The sequence below is a fragment of the Mastacembelus armatus genome, chromosome 24, assembly GCF_900324485.2.
Source record: "Mastacembelus armatus chromosome 24, fMasArm1.2, whole genome shotgun sequence".
NCBI lineage: Eukaryota > Metazoa > Chordata > Actinopteri > Synbranchiformes > Mastacembelidae > Mastacembelus > Mastacembelus armatus.
In genome coordinates, this window is record NC_046656.1 from 14,340,740 (window position 1) to 14,362,770 (window position 22,031).

The 22,031-nt window shown below is 39.1% G+C and overlaps 2 protein-coding genes and 1 pseudogene across 2 annotated transcripts; all 3 read left to right on the top strand.

Moving 5' to 3' along the window:
* Positions 1-3,188: 3,188 nt before the first annotated feature.
* Positions 3,189-8,191, top strand: fbxo30b (F-box protein 30b). Its single transcript, XM_026319021.1, has 3 exons — positions 3,189-3,332; positions 4,801-6,891; positions 7,359-8,191. Exons 2-3 carry the CDS (start codon positions 4,840-4,842, stop codon positions 7,551-7,553), a joined length of 2,247 nt encoding a protein of 748 aa, XP_026174806.1. The 5' UTR covers positions 3,189-3,332; positions 4,801-4,839; the 3' UTR covers positions 7,554-8,191.
* A 2,740-nt stretch (positions 8,192-10,931) lies between these two features.
* LOC113137567 (hydroperoxide isomerase ALOXE3-like) lies at positions 10,932-12,856 on the top strand (annotated as a pseudogene).
* Positions 12,857-14,016: 1,160 nt separating this feature from the next.
* epm2a (EPM2A glucan phosphatase, laforin) lies at positions 14,017-21,772 on the top strand. The gene is made up of 4 exons (XM_026319514.1): positions 14,017-14,390; positions 15,386-15,560; positions 18,426-18,670; positions 19,682-21,772. The coding sequence occupies exons 1-4, from the start codon at positions 14,144-14,146 to the stop codon at positions 19,963-19,965; spliced, it is 951 nt and encodes a 316-aa protein (XP_026175299.1). The 5' UTR covers positions 14,017-14,143; the 3' UTR covers positions 19,966-21,772.
* The last annotated feature ends 259 nt before the right edge of the window (positions 21,773-22,031 follow it).

A 22,031-nucleotide genomic window follows, 5' to 3' on the forward strand; every position in this document is an offset into this window, starting at 1 on the left:
TATATATATATATATATATATTAGTCGGGAAAAACCGAAATCTGTTGTCACGTCTAACAAATTATAAAATTACAGTAGTGGAGTATTTACGCTTGTCCTTCGTGCAATATATATAATATTTCAGTATGATCTCGACACAGGGTTTTTCATTCTTCATCCCGATGTGAGCAGGTTGAAATGTACAGCCTAGAAACACCAGGTTAAAGGAAACTGTAGGGACGTGTCCGCCGCTGTTGACTTGTTTGGAGAAACGCCAGGTCTCTAGCAGTGCTCCTGTAGCAGGATGAATATGTTTCTGTGTGTCACTGTGCACAGAGGGGGTCCCGTTATTGCCATCTATCCTGTTATTAATGCTGTGTGTCTGTGACAACTTAATTATTTTAGGACGGAACTATATTTTAGGACAATTTACAGTAACTAAAGGGAAACTATAGGATGTTGAACTGTTAATAAGCGCTGACATTAAGGAGGCACAAACACCAAGCATAGCTGCTCTTCTTGTATCTTCGCTCTTTGACTTTATCTATGACTTGGCCTTTTATACACAACGTGAGCTATAATGGACCTTTTAGTACCACGGACAGTAGTCAAAGGTTTGCATCGCGCCACCTAGCGTTTGGTTAAAGATCACTGGTGATATTTCAGTCATCAGGTCAGCGCAGACCAGCCATAAATCTCATTTCTGCCACTCTTCACCTTGCTGAGCAGATCTTTACGCACCAGTCCAGCCTGAGATTTATGCACTGAGGTCTGAGCCTATATATAAACTAGTGTGGGCCAAAATATATTTAACTCACATGAGCGATCGATTGGTATATTGGCAGGCTGAGCAGAATCTTCACCACCCGGCGATGAAGACAGTAAGCGAGACTAAATGGTGTACTTCATCCTTCGCCTTATCTCTTGCAAAGATACGCGGTTCACTCCCAGGGGGCATGTAGTTTACGTGGTGCGGTCCTGTCATGACTCACGCCAGGCGGTATAAATCACAAATAAAACTATAAAGGAGTCTCTATGTCAGTGGCAATGCTGGTGCCCGGGGCTTCGGGAGCGAGCATCTGATATTGAACCTGAATAAAAGTGACACGTTTGAGAAGGAGAGGCTGCAGACACTCTTCAGGGCAACGGCACTTTTCGGTTTATTCGAGGAGTCTGCGTGGGTTGACCACAAGGCTTTCCAGCAATGACTGAAGGAGTATTATTATTAGGATGATATGATATTGGTCAAGACAGACTAATTTTTTTTATAGTCATCACTGTGAGTTTTATTAAACATGCATATTGCACTTTCTCCACTATGTTATTCGGCGTGTTTTTCCTGCAGAATTCTGATGTCACCATCGTTGGTTGTGAAAAATTGGACGAGCAACAAAACAGACATGCGTTTCAAAATAGAAACCCCATCGATCAATCAGTAGGCAAGCACATTAGTCATGTTAGGCCTTGCAACTCGGGGGAATCAGGAAATAGCACGTATTGAGCATCATTTGTCTCTTTAATCGACTGAGGATTGACGGCCTATTAACAGCGTGACAATAGACATTTGATTTGTTGTGTAAAATGTCAAATTAAACGACTGAAGAACGTGCAGAGGAAAGAGTGCGTTTCAGCCCCGGGCTCCTCCAAGAAGACAAAACAGGTGGTCGGAATGAAGGCAGGCTGCAAAGCTCAACAGCACCATTACTGATGGAGTCAAACGTTAACTGCATGAACAGCAGGTGGGGAAAAAATCCAACGTTCAAAAAAGAGAAAGTAGACTATTGAAACCCATCTGTTAAAGCCTAGTTAAAAATAGAGTGCAAGGCTGTCTTAAATATTAAAGGCTATTTAGGAATTCATAAAAAAAACTCATTGTTCCCATAATATTTACCACTGAAAAAAGGAAAAGCTTAAACTGCTGCAGATAGTCTTCCATATATTGAAGGTTTCATCTATTCCTCCACCCATATACTATCTGTCTCATGGGTTGGTAACGAACAAAGCAATGCACAGGGTCAAATACTGTGTGTGTGTGTGTGTGTGTGTGTGTGTGTGTGTGTGTGTGTGTGTGTGTGTGTGTGTGTGTGTGTGTGTGTGTGTGTGTGTGTGTGTGTGTGTGTGTGATATGATGCTTGGTCTCTCCATGGTAGACCTCTTACTGTCTCCCTTTCAGCGTTGGTTTTCTCAGTAGGCCTTAAAAATCAGACTGCAATGGTTGCCTAGCACCCTGGATACAAGTTAACCTCACAAAGTAGCACACGAACAAGTGAACTACACATTTATGTCTTCTTGAATTCATATACTGTATTTTGGATTTACCAACATACAAATGAAAAACAACCCAAGAGAAAATCCAAAGAAACACCATGAGTGCATTTTGTTCGCATGCAAAATCCACCAAACATGTTAATACACTATATAACTCAGTTTGTGGAAGTAAGCATTTTTAAAACCTAAATTTGGGTTATATGCAATAGTTGAGATTTAAATACAAGTGTGATTTTTTTTCATCTCCTTATTTAGTTCAAAGATATAAAGATTTAAATGGGAAGAGTCAGGCTTGATTTTTATAGAAACATTATTCAAATTGTAAGATCATATAAATGATGACAGCTCTGCTGCATGGGTTTGGTTCAACACCTCATGACAAGTGTATTCAGTGCTGCTAAGCACTGTCCTGCTGATGTGTCCATGAGTCAGCTCCTCCCCCTACAGGGGTGCTGTTTTGTAGGTGACCCCGACCTCCAAACGTGCCATGTCTCTCTTAGCAGCAATGAATTAAGGCACAAGCTCAAAGTTACCAGCTTCAAATGTGTGTTGGAAAAACAGTCCAACACTAACCTCTCCTGTCTGTTACAGGTTACTGCATGCTACAAATGTTCATGGTTGATATAAAGTGTACAAAAAAGGAAATAAAACAGATTTGTAGGTATATATAGTAGTTGAATCGTTAAAATTTACCAATACAAATTTTGTTTAAAAAAATGCATATTTTAAATGTAGGGCCACAGAGATTAAAGTCAATGTAAAGGATGATCTGAGTTATTAAATCTTTATTTCCAAATGCCAATTCAGTTTTACTGTTTACAAAACCACAATAAAATTGAAAATAAGCACCAATTAACACTACTAAATATTACTTCCTCTTATTTTTTTTCCATCACTGTAAAAATGGTTGATAGCCAATAAAGTTTCGTGGGTAAAAAAAAATGGAGGCTGAGTGAGAAGAGCTGTAGCTAGCTGTCATTAGCACTCTGTCTACACAGATATTTCTACTTGTAACTGGTAGTTGTGTGTACATGAAACGATAAGGTGTATCTTGCCACACTTTTTCATGCCAACACAACGATAAGGTGAGAAACGACTTGCATGTTAATCCAACTTCATGAAGCTGTTGTTGTGAACTGTTGAACTTCCGAGCTAGCTATCGTTAGCTGTTAGCCAACGTTAGCCGGTCAGCGTAAGCTAGCTCGCCATTGTTACAAAAACAAGTTTCTTTAAAGGCGAAGAACATTTGACAACACGCTGGTTTGCAGCAGGGGCGTGTTTACAAGAACAGTGGCGAAGCCTTCTGTTCTTATCGGGGGTTCGTGTGCTATAAAACTTATCATAAACTACCTGAAACATTAGCTATCTACAGTGTATTCCGGGTGTGCAGCTGTCTGTTTGCTCTTTATTTGTAGCACTTGTAAGAACAGTGAACGCGACTTCTGACTATGGCTCAGTGACTATATATGTGTTGTAGGGTTACTGTTCATATGAGCTGCACTGATATAATACTTCTAGTCAAAGATTTGACAAAGAGTGGCTTCTCACTATAGCCTTTAGATCAGGGGAGGTCAACCTATGTCCCTCGAAGGCTTGTTTTCCATCTATCCCTGCCCTGCCCACTACCGATTACTTGGATCAGGTGTGTTCTGTCAGTCACAAGCTTGAAGATCTCAGATTAGGATCGAGTGAGGAAAGACACATTTAATTGATATCTTCTAGCTTCTGATTGACTAAACACACCTGGTCTTGGTAATCAGCAGCAGGGAGCAGGGTTGCCCACCTCTGCTCAAGAAGCTGAAAAGAAATTTAGTAAAAATAACTAGAATGACACATATTGACTTTTCACATTACTCAGCTACTGTATCATTAGCTGTATCCTAGTTGCATACAACATACTAACCATATCTACAGTAGTATGTTTATGATGTGCAGGTTTTGCAATATATCTGTATACAATAAATCAACATCATTTTCACATTTTATACTAATGGGAAATCTCACAATACTTTTGATGTCAAACTTCTGCTTTAGCATTATACTGCCTATATATTAGCATTATTATTATTAGCATTATACTGCCTATATATTAGCATTATACTGTCTATATAACTAATGACTTAATATGAACCACATTACTCTTATTTCCCAAATGTAAGAAAGGATGGAGTGGGGGCACTGTTTCACAGTCCCTAAAGTATTTTTCCATAGTGTTTAAAATGACATGTTTATTATGACACATTAATATGACAAGAACAGAGAATAATACTAATTAAATATTACTATTATTACGCATTATTACTCAGGTCAAAATGATTTGCACTTACGATCATCTCTTTCTTGTGTATGCTGTTCTATTTTAATAATTTTCTCCTCTCTTCTTATTGTACTGATGTTATGTATCCGTTGAGCTGTCATTTAACACAAGCTCAGACACAGCATATTGGAACAGTGTGTGTCCCCTCCTGGGGACCAATAAAGCCTTGTCTTGTCTTGCTTTGTCTTTAATACATGGAAATGATTTGCTTTTTGTGCTTTTTTTGGATTTCTCAGAGTTTCCATCAAAAGCTTTTCATCCACTCAGCTCTGAAGATGGAGGAAGAGCATGTTCACTGTATGTCCTGTGTTAACCAGCGGTGTATGGTCAGACCTCAGCCAGGCTTTTCTTGTGATCTTATTACCTGTCCCCTAGTCTGTGGGGCTGTATTTCACTGCTGCAAAGCTGATGAGCACCAACTTATGTGCCCACTGGTAAGGGTTCCCTGCCTAAACAGTGGCTATGGTTGCCCCACTACCCTGGTGCGTAGCCAAATGTCTGCACACCTTGAGGTGTGTCCAGCTGGAGTGGTGTGCTGCACCATGGAGTGGAACAGAAGGCCCGTTAGTTGCTTGGACTACACTTCCTATGAGAGCCTGAGCCGTGGGGTGGAGGAGGTGGAGCAGCTGGACATGGCACTTGCCCTTCAGGACCAGCGTACATTACTGGAATCTCTGAAGGTAATTGCCATGGCACCTACTGGAGAGGGAGAACCACCTGTCCCTGTTACAAAGGAGAACAGTGCAACAGATGCAGCTTTGCTAACATCTTCTACTCAGGCCTCCTCATTTATTGAGTCACCTTCACAGTCATCAGCCTCATGCCAGCCACAATCTGCCCCATCTGACTCTGTTATCGAGAAAACTGTCAGTGGAATTAATGGCTTGGAGCACTTCAGTAAACTCGTTGAGGCCACAGTTGAGACTGCAAGAAGCTTAGCTGCTGCTTTAGATTTTGTAAGCAGTAGCTCTGTTGAGAACAGCACCGAGTGTGTGAACAGAGGAGCTGCTATGCTGAAGAGTAGACTGAGCAGCAGTGGAGACCTTCAGAATGGACTGGAGGACAAAACACCAGTAGCCGATTTGAACAAAAGAGAGATGGAGGAGCAAGGTTTTTGTTCCAGCTGTATCAGTGGGGATGGGGCTCTGAAGGGGTTGGATCCAAAGATCCTCAACCGAACAAATGGACCACTATCAGGAGCAAGCTGTTCGGTTGAGCTGCCAGATGACTTTACTGCTGCTGTTTCTCAGGAGCAAGTGATGCATGAGATGACATCTCCAGCGCACATCAGCCAGGGTGTGGCACAGAGGGCTGGTCATGTGGTCCTGGAAGATAGGGGATTCGTTCTTTTAGAAAACCATGGTCCCGAGCAGAGGTTCCCCAACAATCAGTTTTATAGAGACCAGGGCCAATACACATTACCTAAAGGATGGACAGGTTCCATCCCAGATAGGTCAGTTTATAGATTGCGTCCTAAAATGGAAGACAAAGGAGTGGACACCTCAGATCTGGAGCAGGACGATGACCCCATGGGTCTAGGAGAGATTGATCTGATCACAGCTGCCTTGCTCTTCTGTTTAGAAGAATCCAGAGAATGTAGAAGAATCTCTGATACAGTCTATGTTGATGGCTACTGTGTTGACTTCGGCACACAGACTTTTACCTTCCCTGCAGCAATCTTAGTAACCAACACACGAGTGGGTGAAATGGCCTCTGCCTCTGCCTGTGATCATGCTGCCCCCCTGCTCTCCTACCCCAGCCCATCTCGCACTCTCCGACTTGGCCTTGTCCTGGAAGCTCTGGAAGTTGAGGCCGTCTCACATAACCGCTACCTCCCTCCTAACCCTCGCTACCAACACATGTTCCCCTTTGTGTGTGGTCAGTCATTCCGCCGGGACCAGTTTTCTTCCCATTTTATGAATGTCCACAGTGACATTCACGCTGGTCTTAATGGGTGGATGGAGCACCGCTGCCCCCTGGCATATTATGGTTGCACATTTTCCCAGCGGAGGTTTTACCCATCCACCCAAGGGGCCAGGGTGGTCCATGACCGGCACCTCAGGTCCTTTGGGGTTCAGCTTTGCCCAAAGACAAAACTTCCAAATGTCTCCCAGACTGACCAATTTAGCAGGCTGCCCACTGAGATACTGTGGCACATAGCCAGGTTCCTGGACAGTTTTAGCCTGTGCCAGCTGTCACTGGTGTCACGGACTATGAGGGAGGTGTGTGCCCGTCTCCTCCAGACCAGGGGCATTGTGGAACTGCAGTGGGAGCGAAGACAAGGCCCTGGTCCTCATAGCACTGTGTCATGGCAGATCAAAAATAGAGTGAGTTGAAAACTAGTACTGTAAACATATTGTATGTCCATTGTTTTGTACAATTTAAAAAAAAAAAGTCACAAAATAATTTCCTAGATTTATGAACTATTGTAATAGGCAACAGTCCAAATGATGTGCCACTATAGATTTACAGTATTTCAATATTATAGACATACAAAAAAATCGACTAAATTGCTAGTGTGTTACATTAATGGTTTTACAAAAGCAAACCTTTAAATATCCCATAATTTTATTGAATTGAATTAGCATCCAAATTAATAAAGTAAAATATACTAATTAATAAAGTTTTTTTTCTTATTATTACAATATGTAGCTTGCAAGCAACAGTTAGCTTATTCTAACACAAAGACTGAAAAGTGGGAGAAATTGCAAGTGACAAATCAACAAACAACTTTGCAAAATGTTTTGACAAGTAAGGCTGTTATTCCACTGTTATTTTTTACTTTCTGTTGCAGGTGTGGAGATTCAGCACTGCCTTCAGCCCCGTGTTGTCGTGGGGTTTCACTGATCTCCCCAGCATGTCAGACCATCTTAAAAAGTGCCTCTTCAACATAGTGGAGCAAAAGACAGAGCCTATACCCCTGCCTGCAATGTGTACTGCACGAGATGGCCACTCACTACGCCGCGTCCTGCGTCATGTTAACACCTGACCAAACAAGGCTGATCTCTTGTAGCTGCACGAGAGGCATTGTGGTATTATATGGATGTTGCAATTAAAGATTTTCTGTTTTTGAAAATTAACACTTTGTGTATTATACTAGATTATGAAGAGGCCTTAATAAAATAACACTTTACTTGCCACAATAAAGGTGTGTTGATATAGAAGGGGGGGAAAAAATTAAGCATTTAGGTTCTCATGGATTTTTGCAGGAAATACACCCTTATGGTGGTCAGAAAGTATATTTTCTTGATGACACATATGCACAATATATTTATATAAGTCTATATAATAGTGGTGGAGTGGAAATAGATTTAAATGTTTTCACTGTCTTGCCTTTCAGCACTAACTGTGGGGGAAAAAAAGCTAAGTTTTGGTTATATTGTATTATTTTTTGGGACATAAGTTATTCCTGCACTTTACACAGTACTTGCTAATTCCTGCTATGTTGACCTGTGATCCTGAATGATCTAGTATTTTTGTTCCCTAAGAAGGGTGTTACCCCAGTGCAAATTTGTTGTCTGGGTTTATAGGATGTCAGGATGCGAGTCAAAACAGATGGATATTAATATGACAAATGCCTGATGCATGTGATTTGCTACTATTTAATAAAATCATTATAGAGTTTTACATGTTTGTCTTTAAAGTTTTCCTTGGTTGTTGCATATAACACTTTTGTTACTATGTACTGAATTTTAGTTACAAATGCTAGCATCTTAGAATGAACAGCCATGTTGCTGTTGCAACAGTGTAGGTACTGTAGGTGTAAGTGTATCTATAAGGGCAGCAACCTATCTGCTTTCCAAACAGATGGGTATATTCTGAAAAATGGCAGGCATGCAAGGGAAAAGTAGAAGATTTCTTGTGAAGAGAAGAGTTCATGACATGGCCTTAAAGGATTCACCACAAAATGCAAAACCCTGGTGAGCTTCAAAAACAGATGAGAAAAGAATAGAGAAAAACGGGGACAACTCATTACCATGACCAATTAAAGATGTTTTTCAGAATGGTGGAATCTCCTTGACTGGCCAAGTCAGTCATCTCAAACTGACTGAGCTGCGTTTTAAACAGTGGTCAAGTAGACCTTCACCTACAAAAACACACTGGGATATTTATTTAACACGACATAACATGCAAGACTCTTCAGGAACATGTTTGAAGACATTACTCTGGTTCTGCTAATGTGTTGGGTAATTTGTGCACCATACCTGTTCTATTAATTTGAAATAGTGGTAAACTACAGGCTGAATCCATCATTTGTTCAAAAAAAAAAAAAACTGTTCCTTTAGGTCCAAGATAGGGCAACCTCTATTTGTTCTTATTTTCCTTCCTGGTGAGAGGAAAAATGTTATTTTGTACTATTAGCACATAGCTCCACTAAGAGCTCAGTATGTGTATCTGTTATGGTAACAGGGCTCTACTATTTTTCAAATTGGCTAGCACAGCATTACATAAATAGCAATAAAAGCTACATGCTATTCAATATACATATCCCCCAAGCCTTAGTTCATTGGCATGCACTAAAGGCTGTACTCACAAAAACAGAATAATGTCCTATTCTGCATTTCAAGTGTATTAGCAGATGTTTGAATCCAGCTACAGATGAAAATATATGCTTTGCATTCCTATAACCCACTACAACTACAATGCAATAACATATACCTATGCACACTAATTTGAACCATCTTATTTGGGTCCAGAGTGTAACTACAGCTCACAAGCGTTAAGTGCAGTACTGCTTTCTATAAGGTATAATGGGGGTTTCAAAAGTTTCTCTAATTTCTGCTATACAGGGGATTGTCACATCTGATTATCAAGGTGAAAAGGTTGGATGTGTGCTTGAGTTACATTGGGTTTGGTGAGTGGATGGTTTAATTATTAGTTACTGCAGTGCTTCCTGCAGGAGAGAGAAGCAGAGACTGGCTACTTGACTGAGAGGCCATGTGTAGAAGTCAAGGCTCTCTTCATGAGAGTGCTTCAGGACCTCCTGAGTGAGAAAATATGATTTGTGCGGTGCACCAGCTCATCCAAGTTGCCTGTTGATTTGAAGTGGCAGTAAACTCTGACTGAACCCATTGGCTGTTCCAATGATCCAATTCTTTCAGGCCCACTACAGTGAAACCTTTCCCCTTGACCCTTTCTGAGAAGAAAGAAAACTGCAGTGCTTCTGGCTAACATATAGTACGTTTGCTTCAAATCCTTTACTTAACAACTGAAGCGCCACAGAGAGCTGCTGTATGTGTATTTGCTATGGTGAAAAGGGACTGAAGCAAAACCACATTTCAACAAGGTTCCTCACTCAGTATGATTGCATTTTGTGCTGTTAAAAGCTAATAGACTTAAAGCTCCTGGAGTGGTTATAAATTTACATATATTTCTATATATCTGAATTTTAATCTGCATAATGTGTTGCCTAACTGCACTAGGATGAACTCTGTGAGATCATAGTTGAATCCACTCTTTTCTATTCATCTGTATATATAATACTTTCTTAATGAACATTAGCATTATTAAAAATAGAAACGTGAAAACTAAAAGTCTGTGTACACGCAAGCAGGTGGTGAGGCCATGCCTCGAGTTGAATGCTAACTTCAGCTAATTCTCACAGTGACATTGCTAAAATGCTCATATCACGCAGACATAATGTGAACCTTTGGTATGTTAGCATGCAAACATTTGCTCATAAGCCCTAAACACAACAGCTGAGGGTCATGGGAATGTTATTCATTTCACAGCTATACAGCTATGGTATTTTGTCATAAACCAACGTACTGGTCAAACTAAATTTCTGACCTGATAATAGCACTAAAGGAAACGTCAGGGATCACTAAAGTTTTATTATTATAACCAATCTATCTGATCAAGAAGTGTAGAAAAACTGCACTGCACTGCACAATGCCTGCATTTTGACTAATACAGGCATTGTGCCTGCAGGGAAATAGAGCAAGACTTTCTTAATTGATTTAAAGTAGCTGAGACTAGCAACCAGAAGTTAAAAGACAAAACTGGAAAGGAAATAGATTACATAAACGGGTCATACAAGGTAGGTATGATCTGCATGTGAATTTGATAAAATATTATTTCCACGAAAAAGAATACACATAAACCATCTCTAGTGGTTTGAATTTTTACAAATAAGAAATAAATGATCTGCTAAACCAAAAGAAGGAGGAGAATGAGATGGTGATACATAAAAAAGGTGACAAATTTGAGAATAGCAAGACAAAGATAAGATAAGATCAACTTTACGAAAACGAAAATTCAGGTAATGTAGATTTTGCTTGCATATTATGGTATTGATATAGTTTACAATGTTTAGACATTTAATTTTTTTTTATTCCAATCCATAGAGAACTGCTGCTGAATGACCATGGCTGACTACAAGCTAGAGGTGACAACAGGCGACATGACAAATGAGGAAACATTTGACCACATATATGTCACTTTAATTGGAACCGGAGGGAGAAGTGAACAAACTGAGCTGAACAACATCTAAAAATGAAAAAACACATAAACACGTAAGTTATAAGCTAAGATAAGAAAAACATCCTTACTTTAGTTTTAGAACCAAAATGTTTGCAGAGGAGCTTATACATTTGGCCTAACCAAGGTGATTTGGTGAGGGTTTGTTTGGTTGGCTCTTTTGATGTTACTGATGATTTTTAGAGGTTTAACTTTGAATTTAATATTTTATCTTGTCTTTCAGCTGATGATCCCTCATTTCCAGAAAACTCTCCAAATAAATATTATTGCCCGCAATGCTATTTTTGGATCCAGTGGGATTTTCAGTATAGTATGGATCTTTATATGTATGTGTAACATTCAGATGTTGATACTTTTAAGGTTCCTGCGGTAATCCAATACTTATTATTTCTGTATTTTCTGATAATTAGAGTTCATTTGGATGTGAGGGGCTCTCTCAGAAATGACCTACAGCTCCCTCTGTCTGCCAGAAAACATCACTGCACGAGGACTGGAGTCAATCCCCAACTTTTACTACAGGGACGATGGCCTGAAGCTGTGGAACATCATCAACAGGTTACTAAAAATGGCAGTATGAAATTATAGCTATGATCTGTAGTAATGTGCTTTCTGTATTGTTTAATGACTTATGACACATACTTTTTTAAAGCAACCACTTGCAGATAGATTCCAGAGTGATTCAAGACTATTGAGCATCTGCTCAGAAATTTAACAATTTTGCAAGTGTAACTTTCATTTCTTGACTGCACAGAATTTAAGATCTGTTTGCTCTGTGTTTGTCAGGTTTGTGAAGGCAATCGTGAAGTACTATTATCCCTCAGACAGTAACGTGCAAAAAGACACTGAACTGCATGAATGGATTGGTGAGATATTCACCCATGGCTTCTTAGGAAACGAAGCCTCAGGTATTGAATTTATGTTCAGAGCCAGCCTATAGTATTTTAAATCCTTAAATGCAGACAGCAAATGAGATTAACTCATAATGGTGCTACTATCAGGGTGCCCAGCAGACCTTCATACTGTTGGGGAAGTGATCAAGTTCATCACCATGGTGATCTTCACAGTGACAGCACAGCATGCTGCAGTAAACAATGGGCAGGTGAGACTGAATAGTCGGGAAAATGGAAAACTTCCTCTGGTGTAAACAAAACTGACAATAGATCAAATACTTAAAATGTATTGAATGTTTTTTCTCCTGTTATTTTTTGTATCAGAATTTTTTTCATCATGGCTGAACTAGCTGAGATTTAAACAGTGTCACACATCACTCTGCACAGTGACGGCAGTAGTTGCATTGAGCAAAAACACATTTTTGTGAGACTCGGAATTTTAACAAAATCATACGTACTGAACCTTTTTTTCATAATACAATCTGACCACCAATCCTGGGTGCTCAATGTCACACTCCTGCTGCGCAAACCACCTCCAACCACTAAGGGGCAGTCAAGCATGAAGACACTCTTGGGTGCTTTCAAAAAAATATACTGACAGGGTAAGTTTGGTGTTTATGAACACACAAAAAGTAGTGTCATTAAAGCTCATCTACATTTCCAACCTGCTCAAAACATGTCATACTAATAAAATACTGTGTAAGTCTGAATTACTGTGTTATCTTTGTCATTTCTGCAGGTTCCCTTGGGTTCACATCATGAAGAACAGTTCGATGAGCCTGCCCCAAAACACCAGATAATTACAGAATTTCAAGCAGAGTTGTCCCACCTCAGTGAAGCAATTACAACAAGAAACTCGCAGCTTGACGTACCCTACACGTATCTCAACCCCACTGAAATAGAGAACAGTATAACTATCTAAGCTTGAGGGTGTCATCCCGTATTCATCTATTGCATACATGAATTTCTTAACAACTCTTGTATGCTGGGAGCTGTGTTATGCTTTAAATTTAACAATAGGCAAGGTATTAGTGATGTGTTGCATGCTTGAGAAGAAGAACACAATATTTTAGTTGTATCATAAGGAGTGGGCCTGTGGTGTGGTAACATAGGGACCAACTATACGTTGAGTAGCAACTTAGCCTGATAGAGTCATTTTTCTCAACAACATCCATACATTTTTTTATGCCTATCTTGCATGCTGGGTGTGCATTAAACTTTGGGTTTGGTCAGGCGACAGTAGTGGGTTGTTGCATGCTGACAGAAGAAGGAGGTTAAGTAAGTTATGTTTGTGTATTCTGTATTACATAGACTTCTGTTGACTGAAATGAGCAGTTTGGACTAATGATATTGACTTTATGTGCTGAAATGTAGCTGCTTGGTACTCCTCATAATACATTTGTCTGTGTTTTTTAAAAAAAATCTCACATGAAACTAGTGAGATGCAGCACTTATGCCCAAGTAGGACCGAAGCATATTTTTCTGCCAAAGTAAAATGAGGGAATTTAGGAAGGTAGGTGCTGGACTAGTGGCTAAAGGAAAGGAAAATAAATGTACTTGCATGTTATAATTACTGGATACTTATAGAGTTCAGTACTATGAAACAAAAAAAAAGTGTTGATCCAACTTGATTCATGTTTTAATATATAATTTACTCTAACAGTACCCATACAATGTAAATAGATAGCTTTCCTGATGACTGTCAGTGCAGTGTCAGCACAGTGTAGCCTCCTCTACCTGATATTGTACTGCATGGTCACCTTGGAGAGTATTGCTTGTACTGCATTGTACAGAGGGGTGTTTCATCTATTTACCATAACCTCTGATATAAATAGGTTGGACAAATACATGGACACACTAAATTAGTTTTATTTTGACGTGCCTAATAAAACATCATACTGAGTGAATGGGTGAATTTAAAATATGATAGATATGATAGAGTTATACAGTTATGTCAGAATAATTCTTAGTTGAAGATGTATCTGAATTACACCAGTGTTGCATAATCTGAAGTATGGTGTCCGGCAATCGGGGCAGAGTGGGAACTCGTTCTTTTTATCCTTTCTTTGCTGCAAACTACACTATCCAAGAAGAGAGCCGGTTATATTTAGACTACACCATGCAGTGGTGTACGGACTTAATACAAGAGCTATAATACAGGCTATTATAACCCAATCACGACTGAGGCCATTTAAATACGGCTGCAACAATGTTATTTAGATTCGGTGTGATTCTCACTCCGGAGTCTCCAGATGTAGAGGTCTTTGTTTTAGGTTCGCGTGAGGAAATGGGCCACTGGGACCCGGACCGAGCGGTTCCGATGAGAGCCACACAGAAGCTCCTGTCAACACAGGAACCGAGTCTGTGGATCAGCGACGTGCAGCTGGCAGAGCCCTGTAAAGACACGCTGTGGTTCAAGTTCATCAAGAGACTCGGGGGCGCGTATATCTGGGAAGGTACACATGATCCTGGGCGCCACGTTAAGTACATGAGTATATTTCCTATGAGACGCCACACTGATTTAAATACATTTCCATCCAAGGTAACGTAAGCAAAAGACAAAAATAACGCCGCCATGTTTTGCTCATATTATGTAATGTATGTTAGCCGCCGCATGATGGCGATAAAGTGACACTTATTTACTAAACGCTCACTGCTTCTTGGATTCAAGCGCATCTGTGTGCTTAAATAATAAATGTGTTTTTATGAGGGTGTACGGTGGCCCCTAAGGACCTACCACATGTCAAAGTAAATGCACAAACAAATTAAGGTGTTCTAATTCTAAAAATGCAACAAACACTGATACAAAGTCTGTTCAGGGATTGTATTTTGACAGGGAGTGCAATAAAAATACTTTACAATCTGTGTACATTAAAAAGTAAAACACATTTTAAGTTAGACTGCACTGCTTGGTTTATTTACATTTTTATAGACTTATTTTTCTTGAAATGTGATATATCTGCCCAAAGTAGACAGAGGCAGAGCTGTCCAATAAAACATGTATTTGTTATATTCAGACTTCCCTTCAGGCAAACTGGCAGCAACAAATATTATATTTTAACTCTGAGACCAAATGTTATTTTCCAGAAGGACTTTTAACAAATTTCAAAACACTATGGGCAATAAAGCCTGTGTTAAATTACCAAAGGGCTTTTTCATAAGACTGTTGTCCCCAATACTATGGAGCCCACTGACTGGCCTGTCATCTCAGGAGCTGGACCACAAGCTGCTGAGATAACAGGCTTAGTGAGTCCCCACCAACTAACTTTCCAGGGAGACACGCAAATATTGCGAACCGACATGGTTGTTTTCTCTACTGAGAAAACATCAAAACTCCATAAGAATGTAGATTAGGTCTTACGTGCAAAAGTCACTATAACATTACCTACATACACAGTAAATGAGGTATTCGGCCACTAACCTGCACCATGGTTGTCGTCTTTGGCACCAGGTAGTGGTCCGAGCCATGACAGATGCTGTACATATGATGAGAGGAACATGGTGGATGGAGTGTACTGCCACCCGATTGGTCACTGGATAGAGGAAACAGGACACACTGATGAAATGAAGCACACGACTAACTTTTACTTCAGTGTGGCTGGTCAGAGGGCCATACATTTTTCCAGGTAATACATTAAAAACCTTCTTTGCATGATGTTGTTGAGTGTCTACATTTCTTAAAGAAAAGAAAACACCCATTTTGGCTGATGGTAGCCAATGTGGCATACAGTAGGTCAGTGCTGTACCCTGAATGCAAAATGCCAAGGAGCACTTTAGCAAGATGTCTGCCAGTGTTAGAGTTTCAGGTTGTTTTTTTTTTCTCTTTTAGATCTGAGAGAAAAATTGGATTTGGATTTGGTGTGGGTGGGCCAACTAACTATTAAAACATAAAAAAGGTCAAACTGATATTTTACAATGTATTTTTATCATTTTCATAGCCCAATGAAATGAATGAAACATGACACCTCTTAGAAACCTGGACTCTGTCTGTACTTCATCTCATTAACTTTTTACAGCAGGAAGATGAATAATTAATGTTCAAACAGCTGAAATAAAACATATACTATACATAAACAAAAGTGCCACTGGCTGGCTGTGCCAGGCTAAAAAACACACACTAACTGCCTATAAAATCCTAACTTGTCCGTTTAATACTTTTGTACAGATTAAAAAATAAGATTGTTCATTTGTAAGTTTTAAATGAGGCAGAATTTGTTACCTTCGGATAGTGAGGAAAGGTCTTTTCCATTTATTTCTAGATGTTATGCTAAGGTAACCTAATTGGCAACTGAAGGTAGCCTCATTTTTTCTGTACCAGTGTGCGAATAATATAGATCTCAGCTTTCTGCAAGCAGGAAAACATATTTTTCTAAATATTCAACTACACTTTTGAGGGTTTTCTGATATTATTTTTCTCATTCACATATTATCTCACATCTGTAGTTCAACAAAAAACAAATTACAACCTGCCCAAATACCCCTCTCATAGCCTGCAGTAAATACAAATGGAGAGCCATCATTCTCCCCTCACTGCAGTAATATAGTTTTCTGCCTTTGTTATGTGAAATCTGATTTATGTACCAAATTTAATAATGCGAAAAATATTGAGGTCTTCGAGGCCACTGAATTTCCATGGTGATGCTGTATTTTTTTCTGCATCAGCTATTTTATCTTTGTTAGTTTTCAAACCTAACCAATCTTCTCTTGTAAAGTGATATAATCTATATCCAAAGTGTAAGTTTGAATTCTGCTTTGTCTTGCTTTTATGTCTGTCAGAGGAAATTCATCTTCAGTGCTGTGTCCAAGAAAGAGGGTCCGGCAGTCATGTCAAAGTACCCTTTCATGATAAAACCTGAGTACTAACCTCTTCTCTCTCTCTTACAGGGAAGGCAAAGGCTCAGTCACCCTCTTATACCTGATCACTCCTTTGTTTTTTAACCCTGCTCTCGCCCTTTTAGTTGTAATTGGTAAATGTCACTTTGAAAGTGATTGTCCTTTAGAAAAGGTAGCCTGCTATCACCTGTATTATCACCTCTTCAACCTTGTCGGCAATATCAGTGGAAAGGAATTCATTTATTTTCAAGGCAACTTGTACAGTACAAGTGATTGATGATTATTCTTGTGCCAAAGGAAGCACTTATCATTAGTTTTCTTTAAAGTCTCTTTCTTGTTCAGAAGTCTATTAAAGTCTTTCTCTGTGACACGTTTGGCTAAATTCAATTCATTCAGCTTGCAGGTTGAATGGCTGCCTTAAAAATCACTGTGCTCCAGTCAAAATGGAGCTGAACTCTTATCAAAGAATTTGCAGTAGTGTTGAAACAGCTGTAGTGACAGACTTGCTGGGTGGACTACAGATAATTACCTCAATATCTAGGGTTAGCTGCAACATAAACAATTTAAAAGTGAAAGTTTGGAGCATGCATATTCATCTTTAAATCAAAAATGAACTTAAGCTGATAAACGCCCACACAACATACAGCATATTCTAAAAACCCACCATTGTATGTCTTTCTGTTATAAAGCACAAACTGTGTGCCATAGTATACCAAACACAGTAGAAGTGAGCCCAGTACCCCTGAGGCAACGAGCACATAACTTGCATAAAAATGAGCAGACTTGGCAGCTACCACCAGGTTTTAATTTGTGTCCGAAGACCTTACAAGGCTTATGTCAAGGACCCGTGTTCAGTAGGAAGCACTGTGCTCTTGTATCTCTCCTATTAATAGCTTTTTAAATTAGTCTTTCAGACTTTCCATCAATGGAACCCAAATGATCACATACAGTACACTCACCTCTGCAGTAACTCAGATGATTCAAAGAGATTTTAACTCACTCACTAGAACATCTCTCATAATCAGAGGAGATTATGAGTAGGGACCTACAGCCATTTTTGTAATATTTTCATTAATATTTAACTAAACAAGTGGGTATTACAACATGTTTTTCAGTTCGGAACCCATTTTTAAAATTAACTTGGAAGAACTAAACACTAGAGACAAACTGACATCCTTTTCACATTAAGATATAATTATGTATGTTTGGTTAAGTTACAATTTCGTGTAAAAACTATGTAAAAGGATTAAATGAGATTAACGTTTTTCATAACTGACACGATGCAGGGATTTTTATGTTAAAAAAAAAAAAAGTACTTTAGTAACAGCAGGTCAGGAGTTTCACTGCGGTGTCACTCAGACATCACAGATTAACTGTGCCCTTCCTTCCTTTTATGCGTCACCTCCTCCATTTGTTGACTTTATGCATACTAATGAGTGCTAAATGGAGTCTGCCTCAGACCACAGTGGTCAGGAAGAAAATTAGGGGGGAAGCAGATCAATAAAAAAAAATCATTGCTAAGAGGAAGGCATAAATAAAGGTAGGGGAAAGAATCGGGGAGAGGTGAAAACGAAACCAACCAACAGCTTTAGAATGATGTATAACAATAACACAAATATACAAATAATCAATAACTGTGTTTTTGTTTACTGTCCCAGGGTTTTGCCACGTATTTGGCTAGGCAGCTGCCCTCGACAGGTAGAACACGTGACAGTCAAGATGAAGCATGAATTGGGCATTACTGCAGTGATGAACTTCCAGACAGACTGGGATGTGGTCAACAACTCTCACGGCTGCAGGCGGAATCCCGCAGAACCCATGACCCCAGAGACCATGATGTATTTGTACAAAGACAGCGGCCTGGTGTATGTGTGGTTACCCACACCTGATATGAGCACTGAGGGTATGAAGAATTCTGTAGATAGATGTGTTATGTACTGTGTTCAATAGTACTTTAAGAATACTGTTTATTTAAGACAAAATGGGGGGACAGAGACAGCCTGGAGCTGTGAACTCAAGCAGTCTCAATATCTTCCTCAGACACATATTGGCAGTGCAGACACTTGGAAATGCAGTACTGTCTGAAAAGTTCTGAACTTCGTTATTATTACAGCCTTCACTGTGCTGTGTATTCTTCTTTTGAAAAGATAATTGAAGCTTCCATTCAGATAATTCAAAGGTCAGAAATTCTGTGAGGACAGACACTTTTAACAGTTTCTAGAATTAGACAAATGTGAGAAATATGCCACAAAAAGATCTGTGATCTACAGTACAGTTATCAGAAAGCACCTTTCAAGATTTTTTTTTAATGCAGAATGAAACAGTCATACACTACAATATTGTTCTGCATTATCTTTTGTGTCAGCCACAAAGTGCTATTTATGCTACTGCAGTGTATTTACACAAAGAAAAAATTGCTGTGGTAAATCACAGTGCAACTAAAACTACCAAAGGCAGTTTTTGGAGACATTCTGTCAATAGAAATTTGTATGTAATATGATCTAGTGTGCACCTCATGATACGTTTATTCCTGACGGTTTTGCATTTTGTTGTGGTATTCAGCAACCTGCATAAGAATTGATAACTGTATATATGAAATATACTGGTAATTGCCAGCAGCCTTTAAAGTTTCTTCTCCAAATAAAAGTAATTAAGTGATATCCAAGTTCATTTACACAGGTGATCGTACAGTATATTACTTGCATTTCTGACCAAAAACCTATTAAAACGTGAATGAGTCACATAATTTCATTGACATTTTAATTTTGATGATGATTCCACATACCGTTTTTGTAAATACTCTGCCACAGAGTAGAAAAGTCAGAAAGTACTAAGAGATTAGATTTAAAAAACCAAAAAACAACAGAATATCACCAGCTCTACATGTATTGTGTCTTACTATCTCCTAACGTAGGTCGTATCAGGATGTTGCCCCAGGCTGTATTCTTGCTTCATGGGCTCTTGGAGAACGGTCACACCGTCTATGTACATTGTAATGCTGGAGTCGGCAGATCGACGGCAGCCGTGTGTGGCCTGCTAATGTATGTCCTGGGCTGGAGCCTGAGGAAGGTGCAGTACTTTATTGCAGCAAGGAGGTCAGCGGTGTACATAGATGAGGAGGCTTTAGTCCAAGCTCAGGCAGACTTCATTCAGAAATTTGGACATCTGCGATCATCCATCTCTTACCCAGAGACATGAGAGCCTGAGTGTTTTTGTATTAAGAATTCAAACATGAAGGAGAATTTGCAGAACAGATTGAGAAAGTGCCACTGGAATGAACTGTTGGAAGAATAAATGATTCTTGACATGATAAAAATATACTACATAGTGAGTGCTGAGGGTATCAGAAGGTTAAATCACCTATAATAACAAAAACTTCTTTCTACTTAAATCTAACGACCCACTTCAGCAGAGTGGATCTAAAAATCTAGTTCATCCCCGAGCAAATAATTAATCCTACTGTGATGTAGCATTTAATGTCTGCCATTTACATTAGTACATACCACTGAAAATTGCGCAGTTAGAGTAAGCTTAGGACGGGTAGTTCAGGTAGTAGCTTTTTTTATTAAATGACTGCAGGTGTCAAGAACTGCTCTTTTGGCATTTTTGTAATAATAAATAGAGTTACCATTTTGAGATGGCAGATTTTAGCTGATGTGTTGAACAGCACTGAATGAGAGGAACATTAAGTAAAATGATAAAACTGCTACAAAAAAAAAAATTTAACAAGATCAGACACATCGTGCAAAGTGAGATTTCTCATTTAAGGTGAGAGGGAAGTAGGTGAAAGATTTAGAGAAATATGAACTCTTTTTTTTTTTTTTTTTTTTGTTGCATGATTGTGTACCATGTAAGACAATCTCCTATTTTGCTCCAGAAACAAAAATGATATCTTTGCCACGCGCTCTTAATGCTGCATGGAATTGGCACTCCTTTCCAAAGCAAGAAATCAATTTCTAAACGACAATGCCTCTCCCTCTCTGGCAAAGATATGTTTAGCTCACACACAGTGAAGAATACAGCTGCTCTCTCGGAGAGCCCGATAGCATTTCGTCTTTATTTATCCGGCAGATGCTATTCTAAACCATCTCCTAAATAAAACAAAAACAATATCCTTGCAACACCATTCTAATGCATACATAATAAGTGATTATTGGAATGCTGTTAATTTTGAACTGCTGCCTAGATTCTTATTGAGGATATATTACTTTTTAAGATACTGTGTTGTTGCTACCTGTCCCTGATTTAAGCAAGTTAGTGTATTAGAGTGGAGGAAAGATTCTTTCCCCCCCCAAGCACAAGTCATACACATTCATGTTACTTTTCTACAGTATAGGTCATTGCAGAACACAGCATCCTATGGATTTCAGTGGGGATTGGTGGGTGGATCGAGCCATTCGCATGTGAAACAAGAAGCAACTAACCATGAATTTTGAAATGTTCTAAAAATATTGCCAGAAATGATAAATAAATGTGTTGTTCTTCTTTTTAGAAGACTGGGTTGAGGAAAGTAATGTGTGTGTATACCTTTTTCTCTGTGCATGGGTGCTGTGATTTGTCATTTGATGAATACAAATGTAATTGATTAAATGTCGCATGTATTCCACTGAGTTACTACTTCTGATTGGCATCATAAAGCATTTGTGGTCCATATGATTCCCAGGATCTGCCAATCACCTGCACTATTATGGTAAGCATTAAAAAGCCTTTGCAACTGTTATGCAGATGGATTTTTATGGTGCAGGAGATGAAGCACAAATATCTCTCAAGTTCTGTTTAATCCAGAATGTGCCAATAGAGCCCACTGTGTACTTGTGAAGTACCTATTGCTTTGGCTTGCAATGTCCCTCCAAGCCCTCAACTCGTATTTATTCCTTTTGTTCCTCCCTTTACAGACACATTCCTTCTACTGATTTAGAGCTTCACAAACCCATTCTTTATATTTGCTTCTGCAGTACACCTACTGTTTATACCTTTATCCTTTATGGATCTATAAACTCTTAGACTGACAGTTTCCTGTTTTTCTGTCTACTAAAAAGCTGAAATAAGAAAAAACAAAAAACAAAAATAAAGTGAAATAAACATTTAAGAATAACAACCTTTTAAGGATGTAACGCACAGTGTAAAGTGCTTGGTGATTTGATGAATACAAGGTGGAAAGCAAGAAATATTCTGACAGTATTAGACATTTTTAATAGGAGCCTCAGTATTCATGTCCAGTATATGGTATATAGTCACCAAAATAAAAGCATAAAACGGTAAAT